The sequence below is a fragment of the Sapajus apella genome, unplaced genomic scaffold (assembly GCF_009761245.1).
Source record: "Sapajus apella isolate SASKATOON/1434 unplaced genomic scaffold, GSC_monkey_1.0 scaffold3, whole genome shotgun sequence".
NCBI lineage: Eukaryota > Metazoa > Chordata > Mammalia > Primates > Cebidae > Sapajus > Sapajus apella.
The window spans coordinates 15,431,774-15,450,567 of NW_022436943.1; the positions used below are offsets into that span (position 1 = coordinate 15,431,774).

At 33.3% G+C, this 18,794-nt stretch overlaps 1 protein-coding gene across 8 annotated transcripts in view; it reads right to left on the reverse strand.

Annotated features, from left to right (window-relative positions):
- The window catches only part of RALYL (RALY RNA binding protein like), a 729,873-nt gene that overhangs the window by 404,313 nt on the left and 306,766 nt on the right, over positions 1-18,794 (reverse strand). For all 8 annotated transcript variants that reach the window (XM_032250205.1, XM_032250214.1, XM_032250239.1 and 5 more), the window contains one exon: positions 5,058-5,336. In XM_032250205.1, coding sequence (XP_032106096.1) covers positions 5,058-5,313 — 256 coding nt within the window. In that variant the 5' untranslated portion in view covers positions 5,314-5,336. The remainder of the gene's footprint in view (positions 1-5,057; positions 5,337-18,794) is intronic.

Here is an 18,794-nt window from a genome sequence, read left to right on the forward strand (position 1 = left end):
TGAAAAAGACATAGTCTTATTATAAATTATCAGCTACTATCACAATAACTCAAATCATTGTTTTAATATAGTTTATCCAGACTAAAACCATTAGAACATTTCTTAAAATTAATGGAGTTTATTTTGGTGTGATAGTACCCTAAGATAGTAATTCTTAACTGGAGTGATTTTGCCTCACAGGAGACAGTTGGTAATATGGAGACAATTTGGTAATATGGAGACAATTTTTGACTGTCACTATTTGGAAGGGTTACTCTAGGTATCTTGCAGGTAGAAGTCAGGGATGCTACTAAACATCCTATCATGCTCAGGACAGGTGCTACAAAAAAAGCAAAATCAGTGAGAGTAACCTTTTTACTCTCTATACTATTATTCTTTGGATGACAGAGTTTATGGTAATCTACTGAAATGGAATAAATTTCTGAAAAGAGAAATAGTAAAAATAATTAGGATGAAAAAATGTGAGCCAGAAATCTTGCATCACCATTTGTGATCTGCAGATGACAAAGAAACAAATGAGGTAGAAACTTGAAGCCCACAGCAAAGGTTTCAGTCTTTTTTCTGAGGACAATGAGAAATCCCTGAAAGTTTTAAGACAGTGACATGATTAGATTTGCATTTTGAAAAGATCACTCTGGATGAAAAACCATTGGGGATAAAAAGACATTTGAAATCTATTGCACTCAGCACGTGCTTGACAGGAATTGTTACAAGCATTTGATTGTTCTCTTCCTCGTTCTTATGATCTCTCTCCAACATTGTTCTCTACACTAACACAATTCCATTACTTTGTTCAGGGTCTAGTTAAATATATTCACCATGTTTACTTTAAAATTTACAATCCATATTCATCATGTTCCCACTTCAAATGATTTCTGCATTTGCAAGATATGTACAATGTGATAAAATTAATTTAATTCTCTGCTTTATATATTATTTTATCAAAGCAAACTTTGCTTCTTAAAGACAAGGGCGTGCATATGGGTTTTAGAACAAAAATGATTGTTGTAGATAAATTATTTTTCAGTGAATGGTTCCTCCTACTATCAACAGCTGACTTCTCAAGTTCATAAATTGTATCTTTTACAAGCATTGTAACAGTAAAATAATCTGAATATAAAGAAAGACATTGCAAATGTTTATTTATAGCAGGTGTGTAATCAGCCAGTGTAATCAGTAGATACGTAAAATTGGCACTGTCTAGTCGTAGTCTCTAACCTTTGCATAACATTTTGTGTAAAAGGACACTTTGTGTATGACTACTTATAAAACCTGTCTCAAGCATTTAAAAAGGTTTTATCTTGTATATAATGTTTTTGAGGAAAAAAGTTCTAATGACTACACTTAAATTGAAAAATGCAATAAATATTTCTAATATTAACAAACTTAGAATTCAAATTCAATTAAATATTAAGAGGATACGTTAAATTTCACCTGCTTATATTTAAATAGTATTAAAATCAATTAAATAACCAAATATAGACATACATTTTTATGAGGATTTTTACATTATAGAAATTGTGATTTAAAAAATATTCTGAACAATTTAATACATAGAGTCTGACTTTTTAGGAATTTCTAAATAATGTGAGTCAAAATGCAATTTTTTTTTCACACAGGGTTTAACAGTCTTCTATTTCATATCAAAGACAGGAAGCCGAGAATAAAAAGGGATACTTTCTTCCTACCGTGGTACAAAAGATGTGCCTAAACAACGGGAAATGTATAAGAAAGTAAATTAAATTATGGCCAGAGCTTTAAGAAATCACCTTAGCAGGCTTAATTTTTCCTGGAACTACGCATGTTTAATTTTTAATCTCTTAATTATATATACACATTTTAAACATGTAGTAAATAAAAGTTGTTCCTTTTCAGAAAATGATATACAAATATGCATTATTTGAGATCAAATAAGATAATACAGGTAAAGTACTAATTCAGTACATGATCTAATCAACATTAATTTCCTTCTCACTCTTAAGGAGAATGCTTAGATACGTTGTGGTACCTGATACTAACAATAATTTCATATAACAATGGCCTATTATTTCATCCATAAAAATGCACTTCATATTAAGGACTTGCTGGGGTTTGTTGTGGCCGCAGATTAGAAAGGGTTTAATTGGGAATCGAAAAACTGAAGAAGAAAGTGATTAATTTACTTGAACCCAGGTTTTTCCCAAATCATCAAAAACAAAGGTACAGTACTTAAAGCTAGAAATGTATATACATCCTAGAAACTAACGATCTTTGGGACCTGATGGAGGAACTAAGTTCTATGGGGATCAATTGGAAGACATGTAGTTATCTATGGGAAGACCTATGCTTCTATGGGAAGACAACCAGAAGGCAAACCTGAGTTTCTAGCAACACAGTTTTTAAAAAGGTGGATATATTCAGGCAGTTGTCCTGAAAAGCAAAGTTGTTAGCTAAATTGTAATGCACTTGCTTTGTATGAAAAGCCATTCAGCCTGGACAGAAGTAGTGAAAGATTAGATTTGAACTAAAGGAATAAAGCCTTGGACTTGGTTTCAGGCACAAAGTGTGATTATAGGTGATTAGGATATATGCTCTAAAGATTTACCAGAGGAAAAAACTAAGAAAGGATCCAAGAGGAATGGCTGAGAATGAGATATAGTATCTTAGAAGAGGCACAATTTAACTTTGTGCTTCTCAAAGCAAAGCAATTTGGTGTCATCATTTTTTTCCTTGGGTTTGTGCAGGTAAGGCACTACATTTTTAGTGTGGTTATTTATCTGTGTCCATTGCATTCTTCTCAAAAAGAGAGCAATCAACTGAGTAGCGACAGGAAACAGGACTCCAGAAAATTAGCTGTAGCTTGTTAAAAAGTGAATCAGACTTTTAATCGATCGTAAACTGATAATTGATTTTTCAAAACAATAAAAATAATTAAATGCATTTCCTCAAGTATTTGTTAGTTTCATAACAATCAGGATACAGATAGTAAATAGAGCTTTCCTTGAAATCTGCTGGGATATGGCCCTGAAATAAGACTTTCAACTTCAAATGGGAAACAAAAATGTCAGAAAATTCTCATGTCAAAGTAAGCAAGCAGAATTTGGATACTAAGAAAAAAAAAAAAAAGACAGGGGGAAAATATATCAATGTCTCTTGAAAAGCACTTCCTTTCTTTACAATATAAAAGGTTGGATGGGACCAATGTAAATAAAAATTATATTTCTATCTGATAGTGATTTTTTTGTAGTTTAATAGCTGGCACCTAGGCGAAACAACATTTGCTTTTTTCTTTCAAGATTATTACCTCTGACTTCTCCTGTATTTTAATGAATTCCATACCTTCCCAAATAGTTTTAATTGTGCTATATTATTTGATAATATTCACAATATTGTTAACACTCTTCTAGCTTTGTTTCTCTGTACACTGAACTTGCTTCTTTTGTATACTTCTTCAGCTTTATTATGTTTGTGGTCATGACACAGGTAAGATTATAAATTAAACTATGTAATCCAGATGCTAATAAGGGCTTTGAAAAAACACAGAGTAATGGAATAGACAGTGAGCAAAGGAGGAAGATGACTATTCTATTTTAGATAGGCTGGTCAGGAAACTCCTTTCACTGGAAGTAAATTTTGAGCACAGCACATTCAATAAAGCAGGGAGCAAATAATTAGCAAAGACCTGTCATCTGAGCAGAGGGAATAGCAAATAAAAAGCCTCTGAAGTAGGAACAATCTTGGAATGTCTGAGGCATTATCAAACCAGTCAGAATTACTAGAGTGGTTCAAGAAGGCAGAGGGAACAAGGAGATAGGATTGAAGATGTGGCAGTGCAGGGCATTGTAAGTATGGTATAGAATGTGAATCTTATTCTGTATGAGAAAGGCATTAGGGGTTTAAAAGCAGGTTAAGGACATAATCTGATCTATGCTTTTAAAAGACACTCTAGGAAGAGTAAAAAGAAGCGGACAAACTAGAGAGTTATTTCAGTGCCCCTGAGATACAATCATGGCATGTATGAGATGGCCTTCAGCACAGATTTAAAAGGAGACTGGGTTTGGAATGTATTTGCAATGTATTGACACGTAAACTTGATAATGGATTAATTTGGAGTGTGTGTGTGTTGGGGCGGAGTTAAGAATCAAAGTTGTTTTTTCTTTGAAAAACTGGATAAAATGGGAGTTCCCTTTACTATAATGAAAAAGCTTGGGTATGGAGCAGGTTGAGGGTGTGGAAAATCATGGATTTTTTTCTAGGCATATGAAGCTGAAATGCCTTTTGAGTATCCATGAGAATATGATGTACAATGAATTTGATATATGAATCTAGACAGAATAAGAAATATAAATTGAGGAATCATTAATGTATTAATTGTAATTTTTTTCCTAAGTTAGACAAACATCTAAATAATTATCTAAATTTTATTTTTATCTACACACTGATTATAAAATATTTTTTCTAAGTCTTTTAATTTTGAGACTGCACTGTTTTTCTTTCTTTGAAAAAAACAATACTATTTCTTGAACATTAGACAGAAATCTGATTATTATTCAAGATTATATAGGCATAATATACAAAATTCTTAACTAGATTTTTTAAAATGTGAATTATATTCTTTCTTTAGTTCTAAAAATTTCTTTTGCTATTTTCTAACCCCTCTCCCGCCCCCCCAAAAAAAGGAAATGAGGAAAATGCATTAGGCCCTCCCATCAAATGCCCTAAGTATAACAAGCACAGTTATTTTTTGCATAGGATAGTGTTTCCTGGAAGATTGATGCTATGTCAATTGAAATAAAGTTAAACATAATGTATATTTATTATTTGCCTGGCTCTGTTAGAATTGGTGGAGCTAATAAGTATTACAAAGTAGTCTTGATCTCAAGCTTATAAATTTTTAGAGAAAATAAGATATCTATATATAAAACAATATGAGGACAAAAAATATAAATTATAAATATACAAGCACTCTAACTGGTTAAAGAAGAGATAGGACCAACAGTGGTGCTGGCTTTTGAGAAATAAAACAATTTCCAGGTATATGAACAATAGCATGAGACCCATTTCTGAGCATGACTTACCAAGTGGTTGGCCTGCGATGACTCTAGCATTTTCTCCAGCCACTGCAGCTCTTGCGTGTCGCTCACTCATGTACTGTACAAATGCATACCCTTTGTGAACGGAGCATCCAACTATTTTTCCATACTTTGAAAAAATGGCTTCAATGTCAACTTTCTTGACAATTGCTGTATTTAGATTGCCAATGAAAACACGGGAGTTGATGGACTTGGGGTCATTCTTATTGGTGACATTGCTGGTCTGTGTTTTGCCAGTCATGATTGGCTCTCCTTGTTTTAATCCTTAAACAAACAAACAAAACAAATAATCAAAAGGTAAATCATTAGATTGAATCGATATCACCGGCATTTTAACAGTTTTTCAATATTACACTCAGGAAACCTCCAATCCCTAAGTATTACCGATTTCTTGAGAAGAAAATTAATATATTTAGTAATATAAAACGTAAACATTGCATTGCTAAATACAGTAGAAAAAACTTAGAATCACTTAACATATAGTTATAAAAATTCTTGATTTGTTTATTCAAAATTCAACTCTGAATAATGACTGAACATTTTGCAGTTGCTTTTATATTAAATCTATCTATTTTGCAAAAGAAACTTTGAGGAAAATCTGCTTTTTCTTATCAACAACAACAAAAAATCCAACATGGCTAAGGTCAGATGACAGATGGAATATAGAAAAGTAACCACCATTTTCAGATGTTTGAGTACATGCATTATTTCTACATTTCTATAACGTGTAGACACATTATCTATTTCAATATCAGAACCCTTCTATCGGAAACTAACAAATTGTTCCATTAAAGGCTGTGGAAGAGAAAAAAAAAATGGTGTTAGAAATTTGATTAGGATGCTTAACATAAGAAAACCAGAATTTAAAAAATAAAAGACTTAGCCAGAATTAATACTATATATGCTATTTATTTGAACCAATATCACTATCACATGTCAGTTTCATAAAAACACAAAACAAAACATATGAGCCAGTGTTCATCAATGATCAGCAAATTAGTAGATTAGGTAACTTGAAATTTTATTCTTAACCTCATTTTCTAATTTACTTAACTAAAGCTTCCTTTGTTGACTAACAATTGCTAGTATTTTAAAAAATCATTTTGTGAACTTGTAAGAATATTTGTGTTTAATTAAACTCAACAAAACTTTTATTTCTAAGTATTCCAGCACAAACAGATTTATTTTAAGGCCTTGAAAATCCCTCCTTCCTTCCCTCCCTCCCCCCAACTCCCTTCTTCCCTTCCTTCCTTTCCCTCTTTCACAACATTTAGTAACAACCTATTTTTGGTCATGCATTATCTATAGTGCCTATTAATTTATAGATACTATTATGGCTAAACTAAAATTTCAACAAGGTTACATTCTCTGACATTGATGATCATTGTTGAACATTAGCTAATTGATACCATTCATCAATGACAACTGTATTTTTATATGAAGGCTCTCGTAAAATATTATGGCTATAAAAATAAGTGCATCTGATTTTTAAGAATCATTTAAAATGACATTTCTAAATTAAGCATTAAGGTGATGAAGTCTTTAAGGCATGTAAATTGGATATGCTTAAAAATGTACTTATTATGCATTTAAAGCAGGTACTCCTGAAATCAAGAGCAACCAAGTAACATAAAATGTTTCAAATTAAGTTGCTCAACATTACATCTGGGATTTTTAAAGCTTTACTTCATATTGGACAGTCAACATTATAAATATCTCCTTATAATGAAGGTCAGCTTCAAAAATAAAACATTTAGTTATTTACGTAAAAAGAGTAAGACACCATTAGAAACAAAGATTATAACACTGCCTTGTATTGATTCAGATTAGCTACATTTAAGTGCTTCCTTTATGAATTATTCAGAGTAGTGTTGAAGAAAGAAAAGTTTATATATATATATATATTTTTTTTTAAATATTGCAATTCGAGCTATTGCATATCTCAAGTCAAATGCTCTGAGAATTAATTGAAACAAGAAAAATCAGGGTTGGTAATCTAGAGTCAGTTTCCTTTCTTACCATTCGAAGCTAACATCAGTAATACAATTCATAGAAAGCATACTATTTTGTTTGTTCTCTCATGTGGCACACATTTTTATAAACACCATATAGTTGTTTTCAATTCTTATGGTTGACATTTTATTTCCTGGACAGAAATACATTGATTAAAATGCAAACACAAGAATTGTTAGATTAGATTGGACCTGCAGTTTACAGAGCCCAGTGGTCTGCATTGATAGTAGCACTTCGACAAATTTGAGGGTACAGCTGTACTCTGATTCCTCATCATGAATGTCAACATGCTATCTTTCATCCGCATCATTCACTCTATGTGGATGAAACTCATACCTGTACCTCCAAACTGCCAATGTGTAATTCTAATTAATAATTCTTACTTACCGTAAAAATCTATACATATCTATGTATCTAATTTTTTTTCACAAACACTGACTTGGCAGTTTCAATCAGTGTTTACAAGAGTAAGTTTTGTTGTAGTATTGTATTCTGTCATTCCAACATTCTCTAAAAATTAGGCAATAATTCATAGTTTGATAGCTTTTCTATTACATAAATTTTTAAATCAGCTGAAGAAAGACTTCCACTTTCTGCCATGATAGAGTAACAGTGACTAAGTTAATCCTCCTGACCCAAAGAAATAGAAAACCAGGGATATATGGATGAAGCAACTGTTTTGCAGACATTAAACCACAGGCAATGCAGAACTATCACATCTGAGAAAGAAGAGACAAAGAAAGTATAATGTAGGAGAGCCGAGATTTCTGTCTGGAAAACATATTTCAGGTCAAGAGCAGTCAGTGGGATGGGGAGGATATTGTAAACTGAGACTGTGACCCTGTTGAGTTGAGGAGATACAGATCAGAGTTGAGAGCATCTGGGGCAGTTAGAATTGGTGGGACAGGTTTCTCAAGACAAGAGAGCTATGCAGAAAAAACACTCTAGAAATCTGCTTTAAAATCCTTTGAACCTATGCTGATTTCTAAGTCATGTATGCAAAGAGTACAATTTCATGAGGCTGGTCAAAAAGTTATTGCAAAGCTGAGAACTGAATGATTCCAAGAACTGCAATAGGCCAAGAAACATACAAGTTCCTACCAGCAACAGTGGAGAGTCCAAATTCACTATCCAGAGAATTAAATGTAGGCATCAGAAGGATGGGCCTTAGTAATGGGGATTAACGATTCCTATAGGTATAGGAATTCTGTGTCTACCCGAGTAAAACTTGAAAACAAGGCTTAAGATGATCAAACTAAACCAGAACAACCGAAATGTCTATCAAAGAAAAGTATAACACTTTTCTAAAAACAGTAACAAGGCCAACTGTGGTGATTCACGCCTTTAAAACCAGCACTTTGGGAGGCAGAGGGCTTCAGGTCAGGAGTTTGAGACCAGCCTGGCCAACACGGTGAAGCTCCATCTCTACTAAAAATACAAAAAAAGAAAAAAAATGCCAGGCATAATGGTGCACACCTGTAATCTAAGCTACTTGGAAGGATGAGGCAGGAGAATCTCTTGAAGTTGGGAGGTGGAGGTTGCAGTCAGCCAAGAGGAAAAAAAAAATAGAACTCAGACATTCAATCACATAAAATACACCATTTCCCCCATCCAATCAAAAGTTCCTACAGATCTTATGAATCAAAGTATGACCCATGACTAGAAGATAAATTAAAGATATAAAAAAATGAAACTTTTAAAGATACAAACTATAATATCTAAAATTAAAAAAAATCAATGAATGGTGATAAAACCATAGAACAAATTTGTGAATTTGAAGTTGAAGAAATAGAGAATACATAAAACTTAGTATAGAGATAAAACACTGAAACAATACACAGAGCCTCAGTAAGTTGATATTTAACACCGTCAAGCTGTTAAACATATATAAATCTGGAGTGCCAGAGGAGCTAGTAGAAAAATATTCAAGAAACTTAATGGTCAAAATATTCCAAATTTATTAAAAATGATAATCCCATGGATCCAAGAATATCAATGAACCTCAAGCAGAAAATATATATCTACACACCAGACACATAATAATAAAATTACTGAAAACCAGTGATAAAAATTAGGGAGCTGTCAGGCTTTGGAAAAAACATTTTGACACAAAAAGGGTTTATAACAGTTAAAGAAATGTCACAACTGAAAAACAAATGACAAGGGAAAATGAATTTTTCAGTGCAAACAAACTGTCTCTTTGTTTTTAATTTAGAAGTTTGGATGGAGCTCATGTAAAGTGTCTATGAAAGCTGCTGTAAAATAAAAGACAAACTGTAAACTACTGTTGTTATTGTTCCAAAGAATTTTCTATGATGATGGAGAACTTTCCATATCTACAATATCCAAAAATTTAGTCAATAACCACATGTGACTTTTGAACCCTTGAAATATGGCCAGTATGATTAAGAAACTGCATTTTTAACTTTACTTAATTAAAATTGAGGCCACACTTTAATGAATTGCTCTACCCAAAAGGTTTACAGGGCTCTTGCCTTCCAAACATATAGAATAAAAGTACATCAGAAATAAATGTAGCTATTTATGTTTCATTTAAATCTAAAGAATGAGTATGTTTTTGGTCCTGAAAACTTATGAAAGATATGATAGTGTCAGCTCTATTTCAGAAGAATAAAAAGTTCAAGTATCTGCCATATGATAACTAATTTAAAAGATTAAGTGTTTTTATTCTGGAAATATCAGACTGAGGTGGTAAATTGTCTCTAAAATTATAAAGAATGTGATCAGAATAGCCTTTTTATTTTGCATTTGAGATTTTTATCTTTGAATCCATATATGATATATTTACTATAAATTAAAGGCAGCTCAAAAATGTGCTTTAGATAAAATGATTTTTAGCAAACACTACCATTCTGCTATTTTAGTGGTCTTGAATTTCCATCTAAATTTTAAAGTCATTTAGACATTTATATTGAAAAATAATTAAAAAATCAACAACAGGAATAACAAAAAATATCCAGGTGATATGGTTTGGCTCTGTGTCCCCACCCAAATCTCACCTTGAATTGTAATAATCCCTGTGCCTTGTGGGAAGGATTCAGTGAGAGGCAACTGAATTATGGGGGTGGATTTTTTTCTCATGCTGTTCTCATGAGAGTGAATAAGTCTCATAAGATCTGATGGTTTTAGTTCCCCTGAACGTATCTTGTTTCCTGCTTCCATGTAAGATGTGCCTTAGCTCTTCCTTCACCTTCCGCCATGATTGTGAGTCCTCTCCAGCCATGTGGAACTGCAGTTCCATTAAATCTCTTTCCTTTATAAATTACTCAGTCTCAGGTATGTCTTTATTAGCAGCACGAGAATGGACTAATAGAGTAAATTGGTACTAGGAGTAGGACACTCTGGTAAAGAGACCCAAAAATGTGGAAGCAACTTTGGCATCTTGCCTGTCACCATGTAATATGTGCCTTTGCTTCTCATTAGCCTTCTGTCATGAGTGTGAGGCCTCCCCATTCATGTAGTACTGTGTATCCATTAAACCTCTTTCTTTTATAAATTACCCAGTTTCAGGTATGTCTTTATTAGTAGCACGAGAACAGACTAATACACCAGATATTTACAAGAGTCAGCTAACAATATTAATATATACTATATTAAAAAACCCAAGAAAAGATGAAAGAGTTCCAAAAATGACTAAGAAAGAATGGATCATACACTGAAAGTTATCATCTGCTGAAGTCTAGAGGTATTACTCAAGTAAGTACTAAGATAAACCATGAAAAATGCTTCAATATTAAAAGCTAAGGTTGTCACTTTTGAAAAAGAGAGAAAGTCATCATATCCAGTTCAAAATATTAGAGAAAACCTCTTAAAGTAGGTGATATTTGAATTAAACGATCCTATAAAAATTAAACAGGCATATAGTAAATTTCTCACCATGCACAAGAGGACAGTTGTTTTCTAAATATTTTAAAGGTATCCCCCGAACTTTTTTCATTAAACAGATTAGTATACAATTTTTCATATTCAAAATTAGAAAAAGGGAAAACTGAACTGAAAGAAACTAAAAATTTAAGCATCTCTTCCTGGACAAAATAAAGAACACCAAGAAAATTCTGAATTCATTCCTCAAAAAACCACCCACAATTTATAAAGATGTAACTTATATTCACCAGAGCTGTAACAAATCATCAATAGATCTTTAAAAAAAGTATTTCTTAAAAATAAAAATACTATTTATAAAACAATTTTGTGGAAAATTTCCTGATGCCCCTTTCACCATGAAGAAATCATCATAGTGTATTTAGTGATGTCTATGTCATTTGTAAAGTTAAATATCACAATTATGTTGAAGATTTCATTCTTAAGCCTCAAACTTCTTTTTGAAATAAACCAACATATTGATTTTTAAAGGTAAAGATCCAGGGAATACGTAAATATAAAGAATAATATATACATATAATGAAGAATATAATCCCCACCTGCAGACATTTACAATTAAAATCTTGTTTTATTTTTCTTTATCTGTAGTACTTAGAAAAAAGCTATCGACTAAAAAATGTTATCATAATCTACATACCAAGTATTATTTATTATTTGAACACCCATCTAATTATGCTGTTAAATACTTATATGGCTCTAGCTTAAATAGTTACACAGTAATAAGGCTAAGCCATCACTTTGTTTGTCCTCTTGATGGGCATTTAGCTTGCTTCCATTTTTCTCAGGTCACAGAAGTATCTGAGATGAACACAAACACATTTAGTACGCATGAATTCCCAGTACATTATTGACATTCCCAGGTCAAACAGAATGGATGATGTTGGTTAGCAACCCCCAACTACTTTCCAGAAAAGTCACACACCTTTCTACTCCCACCAGGAGATAACACTGTGCCTGTTTTTGCATGCTTAAAGAGGCTTTGATAACTGCCAGCTCTTCCCTAAGTACTCTGCTCAAACTGTTTCCTGATTCATTAGGTTAAATGGAAAGAGTGAATAGGCCTTAAGCTAAATAAAAGGAGGATACGCTGATATAGTAGTAATGAAGTTTAAGAGTTTAGCAAGCCTCGTGCTAATAATAGAAACGTCATAATTCCCTTGCACTTAGAGAAAATGGAATTAGCATCAGAGCTTCCCAGACATCACTAGAGAAAGTCATTATTATTTAAAAATATAAGAAAAATTATTCCATTTTTCTTAAGTCTTCTGATTATATCAACATATTGGTGTTATAATAGTATGTGCTCAATGATTATTTAAAAATCTAAAGTTGATTATAAATAAATTTAATATTCTGTATATAACCTCTTGATCTTTCAGCAGTTTTTCTTTGTATTTCAATTCAGCTATTATAACTCTAGATAAACAGTCACAGTAGAAGTGAAATTTCCTACTCATAAAGTCTTTGAAAACATTAATTATATTAACATCAATTTTTTCTTTCCAACTTTTAAAAAAGTATGTTCCTTAGACACTGAGTATAATATGTTGGCAATAGCACCAGGAACCCAGAAATTCAGTTTCCATTTTCCTTTCTACCATTTTGTGTATAAAAAATTAAAGATATAAAATATTTTATTTTTAATAAGAACCCACTGAAAATAGAGGTCACATGATAAATTTCACAGTTAATTGATTAATGTGAGAGATTTCATAAAGAAAAATAGCTTAAATGTCACTAAATGGAATCTAGAAATATTTCAAAAATTAGGCAAATGATAGTATTTCATTCAACAGCTCATTAAAATTTAATAAAATTATTGTGAGCAACATAAAAATGAAACTACTGTAGAATAATGGGAGTGGCATTAACATTTTTTTTTAGAGCAAATGATATTAGTTAAAATATCTTAATAGGAGAGACTAGGTTTGAATTGAAAAATTAGGTACTAAGAAATAAATGTTTTCATCTGGAGATTGAGATTAAGTAATTGGAAAGCAAAAATAAATATACAATTGTAGATAATGTAACAACTATAGTTATAAAAAGTTAGTGATTTCTTACTGATGATTTTAACTACAAAATTAAAAATCAATGGATATTAGTAAGTCAACATTTAAAACTTAGTTGATAATTTGGAATATTAATAAACTTCCATGTTAAACAATTATTTGTTAAATATGTTAAATGATTGACATTTTGTAAAGAAAGAGTAATAAATGGTAAACTATCTCTTGGGAACATTTAATGAAGTGCTGAAGATACAAATGTAATTTGGCAGAGGGTTGTAGTCTATAAGGGACTACCACCTTCGTTCATAACGGGGTTAAACACATTAATGCAGATGAAAGAAGACAACTGGCTGGGTCAGGCCAAAAATAGAAAATAAATAACCAGTGGAACAAATAAACAGTAGAACTCCTTTCTGTGTTTATATATTAGGCTGTTCAGATTACCATTTTTAAAATGCCATACTGAGTAGTTTAAATAAAGAAATTTTTCACAGTTCTTGAGGCTGGGAAGTCCAAGATCAAGCTGATGGCCAATTTGGGTTCTGGTGTCTGATATGTAAGAGAGAAAGAGCTCTGGCTTCTCTTCCGCTTCTTCTAAGTGCACAATTCCTATTATGGGATCTTCATACTCCTGATCTCACCTAAGCCAAATTACCTACCAAACGCTCCACCTTCAAATGTAATCACATTGGGGGCTGGGGCACCAATATATGAATTTTGAGGAGACACAATTCAGTCCACAGAATTTCACATTATCCAACAGTAAGAACCCACTTTTGGTTTTGAAGTTTTGGAGAAGTAGAATAAGCTCTCTGTGAGCCATAAGAGGCAGTGTGATTGTTGCTGTATTTATTATGTGAGGGCTCATGTAAACCAGTGGTTCCCAACCTGTTTGGCACCAGGGACTGATTTCATGGAAGACAATTTTTCCACAGGATGCAGGATGTGGGACAGGGGTGAGAGATGGTGAGATGGTTTCAGGATGAAACCGTTCCACCTCAGATCTTCAGTCATTAGTTAGAGTCTCATAAGGAGCATGCAATGTAGTTCCCTCACATTCACAGTTCACAATAGGGCTCACGCCCCTATGAGAATCTAATGCCAACACTGATCTGACATGAAGCAGAGTTCAGAGAGTGATGGTGGATCACTGGCTGCACACCTCCTGCTGTGAGGCCCTATTCTTAACAGGTGACAGACAGGTATCTGTCTGTAGCCTAGGGACTGGGGACCCCTATTTAAAGAATACCTATGTATCCAGTCACTAAGTCTACATTATCAGGGATTGCACACCAAGCACAGACACAGGAGAAATCCACTCAATCTTAGTTAACAGGTCCATTGCATTCTTGTCCTCTTTGTTCAAACTGTCAATCATGACAGTTCCCTCAGGAGTTAAGACCACTAAGTGATTTCATGTAGGCTACTAAAATATTCTGATTAAATCTATACAAAGATGAAAACTTAAATAACTTTTAAAACCAAAAGACTTAAAGAAATAAGATCACATGGTGGTATCACTAAGAAGTATCCACTTAGGGAGGCCGAGGCGGGTGGATCCCGAGGTCAAGAGATCGAGACCGTCCTGGTCAACATGGTGAAACCCCGTCTCTACTAAAACTACAAAAAATTAGCTGGGCATGGTGGTGCGTGCCTGTAATCCCAGCTACTCAGGAGGCTGAGGCAGGAGAATTGCCTGAACCCAGGAGGCGGAGGTTGCGGTGAGCCGAGATCGCGCCATTGCACTCCATCCTGGGTAACAAGAGTGAAACTCCGTCTCAAAAAAAAAAAAAAAAAAGAAAAAAAAAGAAGTATCCACTTAAAGAAGTTATCCTAAAGTATATTCATATTATCTGGAATGTGACCAAATTGCTATCAATTCTAGGAAATTTAGCACATGTGATAATCTAAAAAGCATTTTCATCTGTAAAACAAACCTCAAATCATATATATTGTCTAAATATACTGACTGCTGTTATGCTTCCATGAACTTTCCACTCGACAAGATGACCTAGTAAGAAGATGGTTTTGAGTTACATGGAAAAGTCAAATGAACAATAATTAGACTTTTTATTTTACTGAGGGAAATAGATCAGTCAAGGTCAGTACCCACTTGTGATTTAAGGATTTTGAGAAATGGAGCAATTAAGAAACAAGCTTCCCTTTAGTGATTGGCGATGTTATTGGTGGGGATTGTACACCAAGCACATACACAACTTTACGTCACTGATTGCTATTTGAATCATATTTGGCAGAGGGCCGAGGACCATGGGACTCAATTACATTGTTTTGTGGCTGGTCAACAACATCGTATAAAAATCAAAACCCATTTGGAAAGATTCCTTACTGGGCTGAGACTTGGAAGTCGGACTACAGCGGAGAAGAAGAAATCAGTGCCACTTTAATTCTTCATTCATATCATCCCTCGTTTTAGTACATTTAGCAATGTAGACATTGCTAACTCCTTGGACTCTGTAGTGATTTGCGTCTTCTCTAAGTAACTTAGAACACTATTTGAAAATATTCCACATCCCAGATGAAACAAAGACGTCAAACCCTTTCCTCACTACTGTAAGAGAGTATTTAATATTTAATTTAGCAATGTAGACATTGCTAAAAGGGGTTCCATTTAGGAGATTTCTCATTTTAAAGACTGTCTATAAACCATTAAAACTATCTCAAAAATAGTTCTCAAATGCTTAATTTATATTTGATAAGCACAAAGCACTTAACGTATATCTGCCATTGGTGTAAGTGATTATTAAATATTCTCTTATAGTAGTGAGAAAAGGGTTTCACTTCTTTTCTTTGCTTCATCTGGGATCTGGAGTATTTTCAAATAGTGTTCTAAGTTACTTAGAGAAGACACAAATCACTACAGAGCCCAAGGAGTTTGCACTGAGAGACTTGTTTACCACCAAACCTATGTATATCATGTTGAAGAGAATAGCTACAAACTGCTAAGACTTTGTGATTTATATTGAGAGAGGATGGCAGTTAAAAAAGTATCTTGAGAATGCCCAGAGACTGTTAAATTTTTTTTTACAGAAATTATAAGATCCACAAATCTACAAACTACAGCTAAAATTTCCCTGAAATATGTAAAATAGAGTATAAAATATATAAAGGTATATTCACTTTTTTCTGTTACTTAATGGTATGATAGTTCATGTTAATGAACTTCAACAAAGCAAATCTGGAGAGCCCAGACAAAAGCATCATTATGTTTATTTATAATTGATGTAGTATATGATGAAAGCAATGGAGAAAGAGTAAGAAGATTGTGTGTCTTCACTGGAATAAAACTCTGCTGTATCCCTCTGATTCCCCCACTGAATAAAACATCTTTCTCCATTTTAAAAATCCCAGGTCACAAAAAGCTAAATTGCAGGAGGTAAACATTGTCATGCCCACAGGAGAAATTCACTCAATCCTAGTTAACAGGTCCATTCCATTCTTGTCCTCTTTGTTCAAACAGTCAATCATGACAGTTCCCTCGGGAGTTAAGACCACTAAGTGATTTCATGTAGGCTACTACAGTGCCCACAGAGATGCACAACTTTCAGTCATTATTGATGCAGCTTTGGAAGACGGGCCCTAAAGTGAAAAATTTTAAATCACATAATCAATCCCTTGAAATGTCTTGAACTCTTCTAAAATAAAAATAATTGTGCTACAATAGGTGTAATGGTGAATTTCCTCCTACAAACTTGAATGTTTGGAGTTGTATTAGGTAGCAAACAAAAATGATATAGTGAAAATGCCTACTGTATGTCTAGATAAGATAAAGTTTCTATTTATACATTCCTTAACAGCTATGACTGTAGATGCAATGTCATAAATGATAGCATCTAGCAATGCATTATTGCAAATACTGACTTAGAATGTAATTTCTCATTGGTAAAATAAATCTTATTCCTATTGATGCAATAATCTATGATGATATCCATGAATTTCCACTTATCCCTTCCCCTTAGCTATAGAAAACAGAATTTCCATATAACTTTGGAAAATTCCAATAAATGTAGAAATTAAAAATTATGGATGCTCTTTCTCTAAATAAAAGCTAGTGTTTAAGCTTAGTTAAGGTTAAAGTTTATTAAGATCTTACTCCAGAAATAATAGTAAGGAGATGGTTGACTATAGATATAACTATGACACTATATCTTAATTTATTAGACATTTGTTGTCTCCACTTAGACTTTGCACTAGATTTTAATGTTAGCATAAATAGTGTAACATGGAAGATTTTCAATGGGGAAAGAAATCTACTTTGGTTTTTAAGAATGTTTAGCCATTAGAGTTATGCCAACAAGGATGCCAGGTTCAGCACTACTTCTTTCTAGCTGAGTAATTTTGAGCAGTTATTTAGGCTCTCTGATCTTCAGATTTCCATCCGTAATTTTAAAATGGTGATGGAAAAATGGATATGATTTTTGAGAAATTTAAATGAGATTCAGTAAAATACTAAGCACTGTATTTGGCATATAAGAGGTAATTTAAAAAGTTGGCTTAGTTATTATTCAGAATATATGGATAAGTTAGAAATTCATGCCCTAGGTTACCTTTCTTCAGTGGAAATGTTTTCAGGTACATTGAGTTTACCCAGGGATGTTTTACATCTCCCCTTCAAATACTTCTGCATTCTCAGGCATTTTCCTAGCAATCTGATAGCTTCTCTAAAGCTGAATTTGGACTTTTATTACTGGTGCTTTACAGAAGTTCCTTGCTAAATGGATTTGCTGGGTCCTTTGCATATATGACACAGCCTCTAATATTTTATCTGATATAATTTTAATCTTGAAGTAAGCACATTGGTCTCACCAGCTTCTTGTGAATCAACATTGCTGGAGAGTGTGTTAATTAACAAATGCCATATAACAGCCTTGGTTGATATTTACCTTGTTCTCGGAAGCAGTTGTGATTCTACAGGTATCCTTCCTTCACTATTAAGACCTAGCCTTTGGGTATCACTAGCATATACAAAATCAGGACATGATGTTATATAAGCTTTGGTGTTTCGTTTTGTTTCATACAAATACTCTCAGGAATGACTCTGATGTTTTATGTATCTTCTCTTGGACTCCTTGATTTTGCAAGCAAATCCTGTGATAGCCTGCACTGGGGTTAGGATGATTGCATGGATCTATGATTCAAGTGGAGTGTATATTTTATGTATCCAGGTAACAGTGTTTGGCCAGTGAATTTTTGACAACTTATATTAGAAATTTCTTCTACTTGTGTTCTGTGTCAGAACAGAAATTTCTTCTACTTGTGTCAGAACAGAAAATCAAACACCGCATGTTCTCACCCATAGGCGGGTGTTGAACAGTGAGAACACATGGACACAGGGAGGGGAGCATCACACACTGGGGTCTGCCGGGGGGAAATAAGGGAGGGACAGTGGGGGATGGGGAGTTGGGGAGAGATAGCATGGAGAGAAATGCTAGATATAGGTGAAGGGGAGGAAGACAGCAAATCATGTTTCCATGTGTGTGCCTATGCAATAATCTTGCATGTTCTTCACATGTACCCCAAAACCTAAAATGCAATTAAAAAAAAAGAAATTTCTTCTACAAATGTGATACAATTACAATGCAAATAATGAGGTAGTTTGTAGGGTTAATACTCAGGGGAAGTGAGATTCCAGAGATTAGCCAATTCTATTCAGACTGTTATAGTTTTGCAGAAATATGCTATGCGGCCTCTTTTTAACTTCAAAGCTGATGAGATAGAAAGTAGCATTCAAATAGCAAATTATACTCACACACTGATATAACTGGCTTTTTTTGTT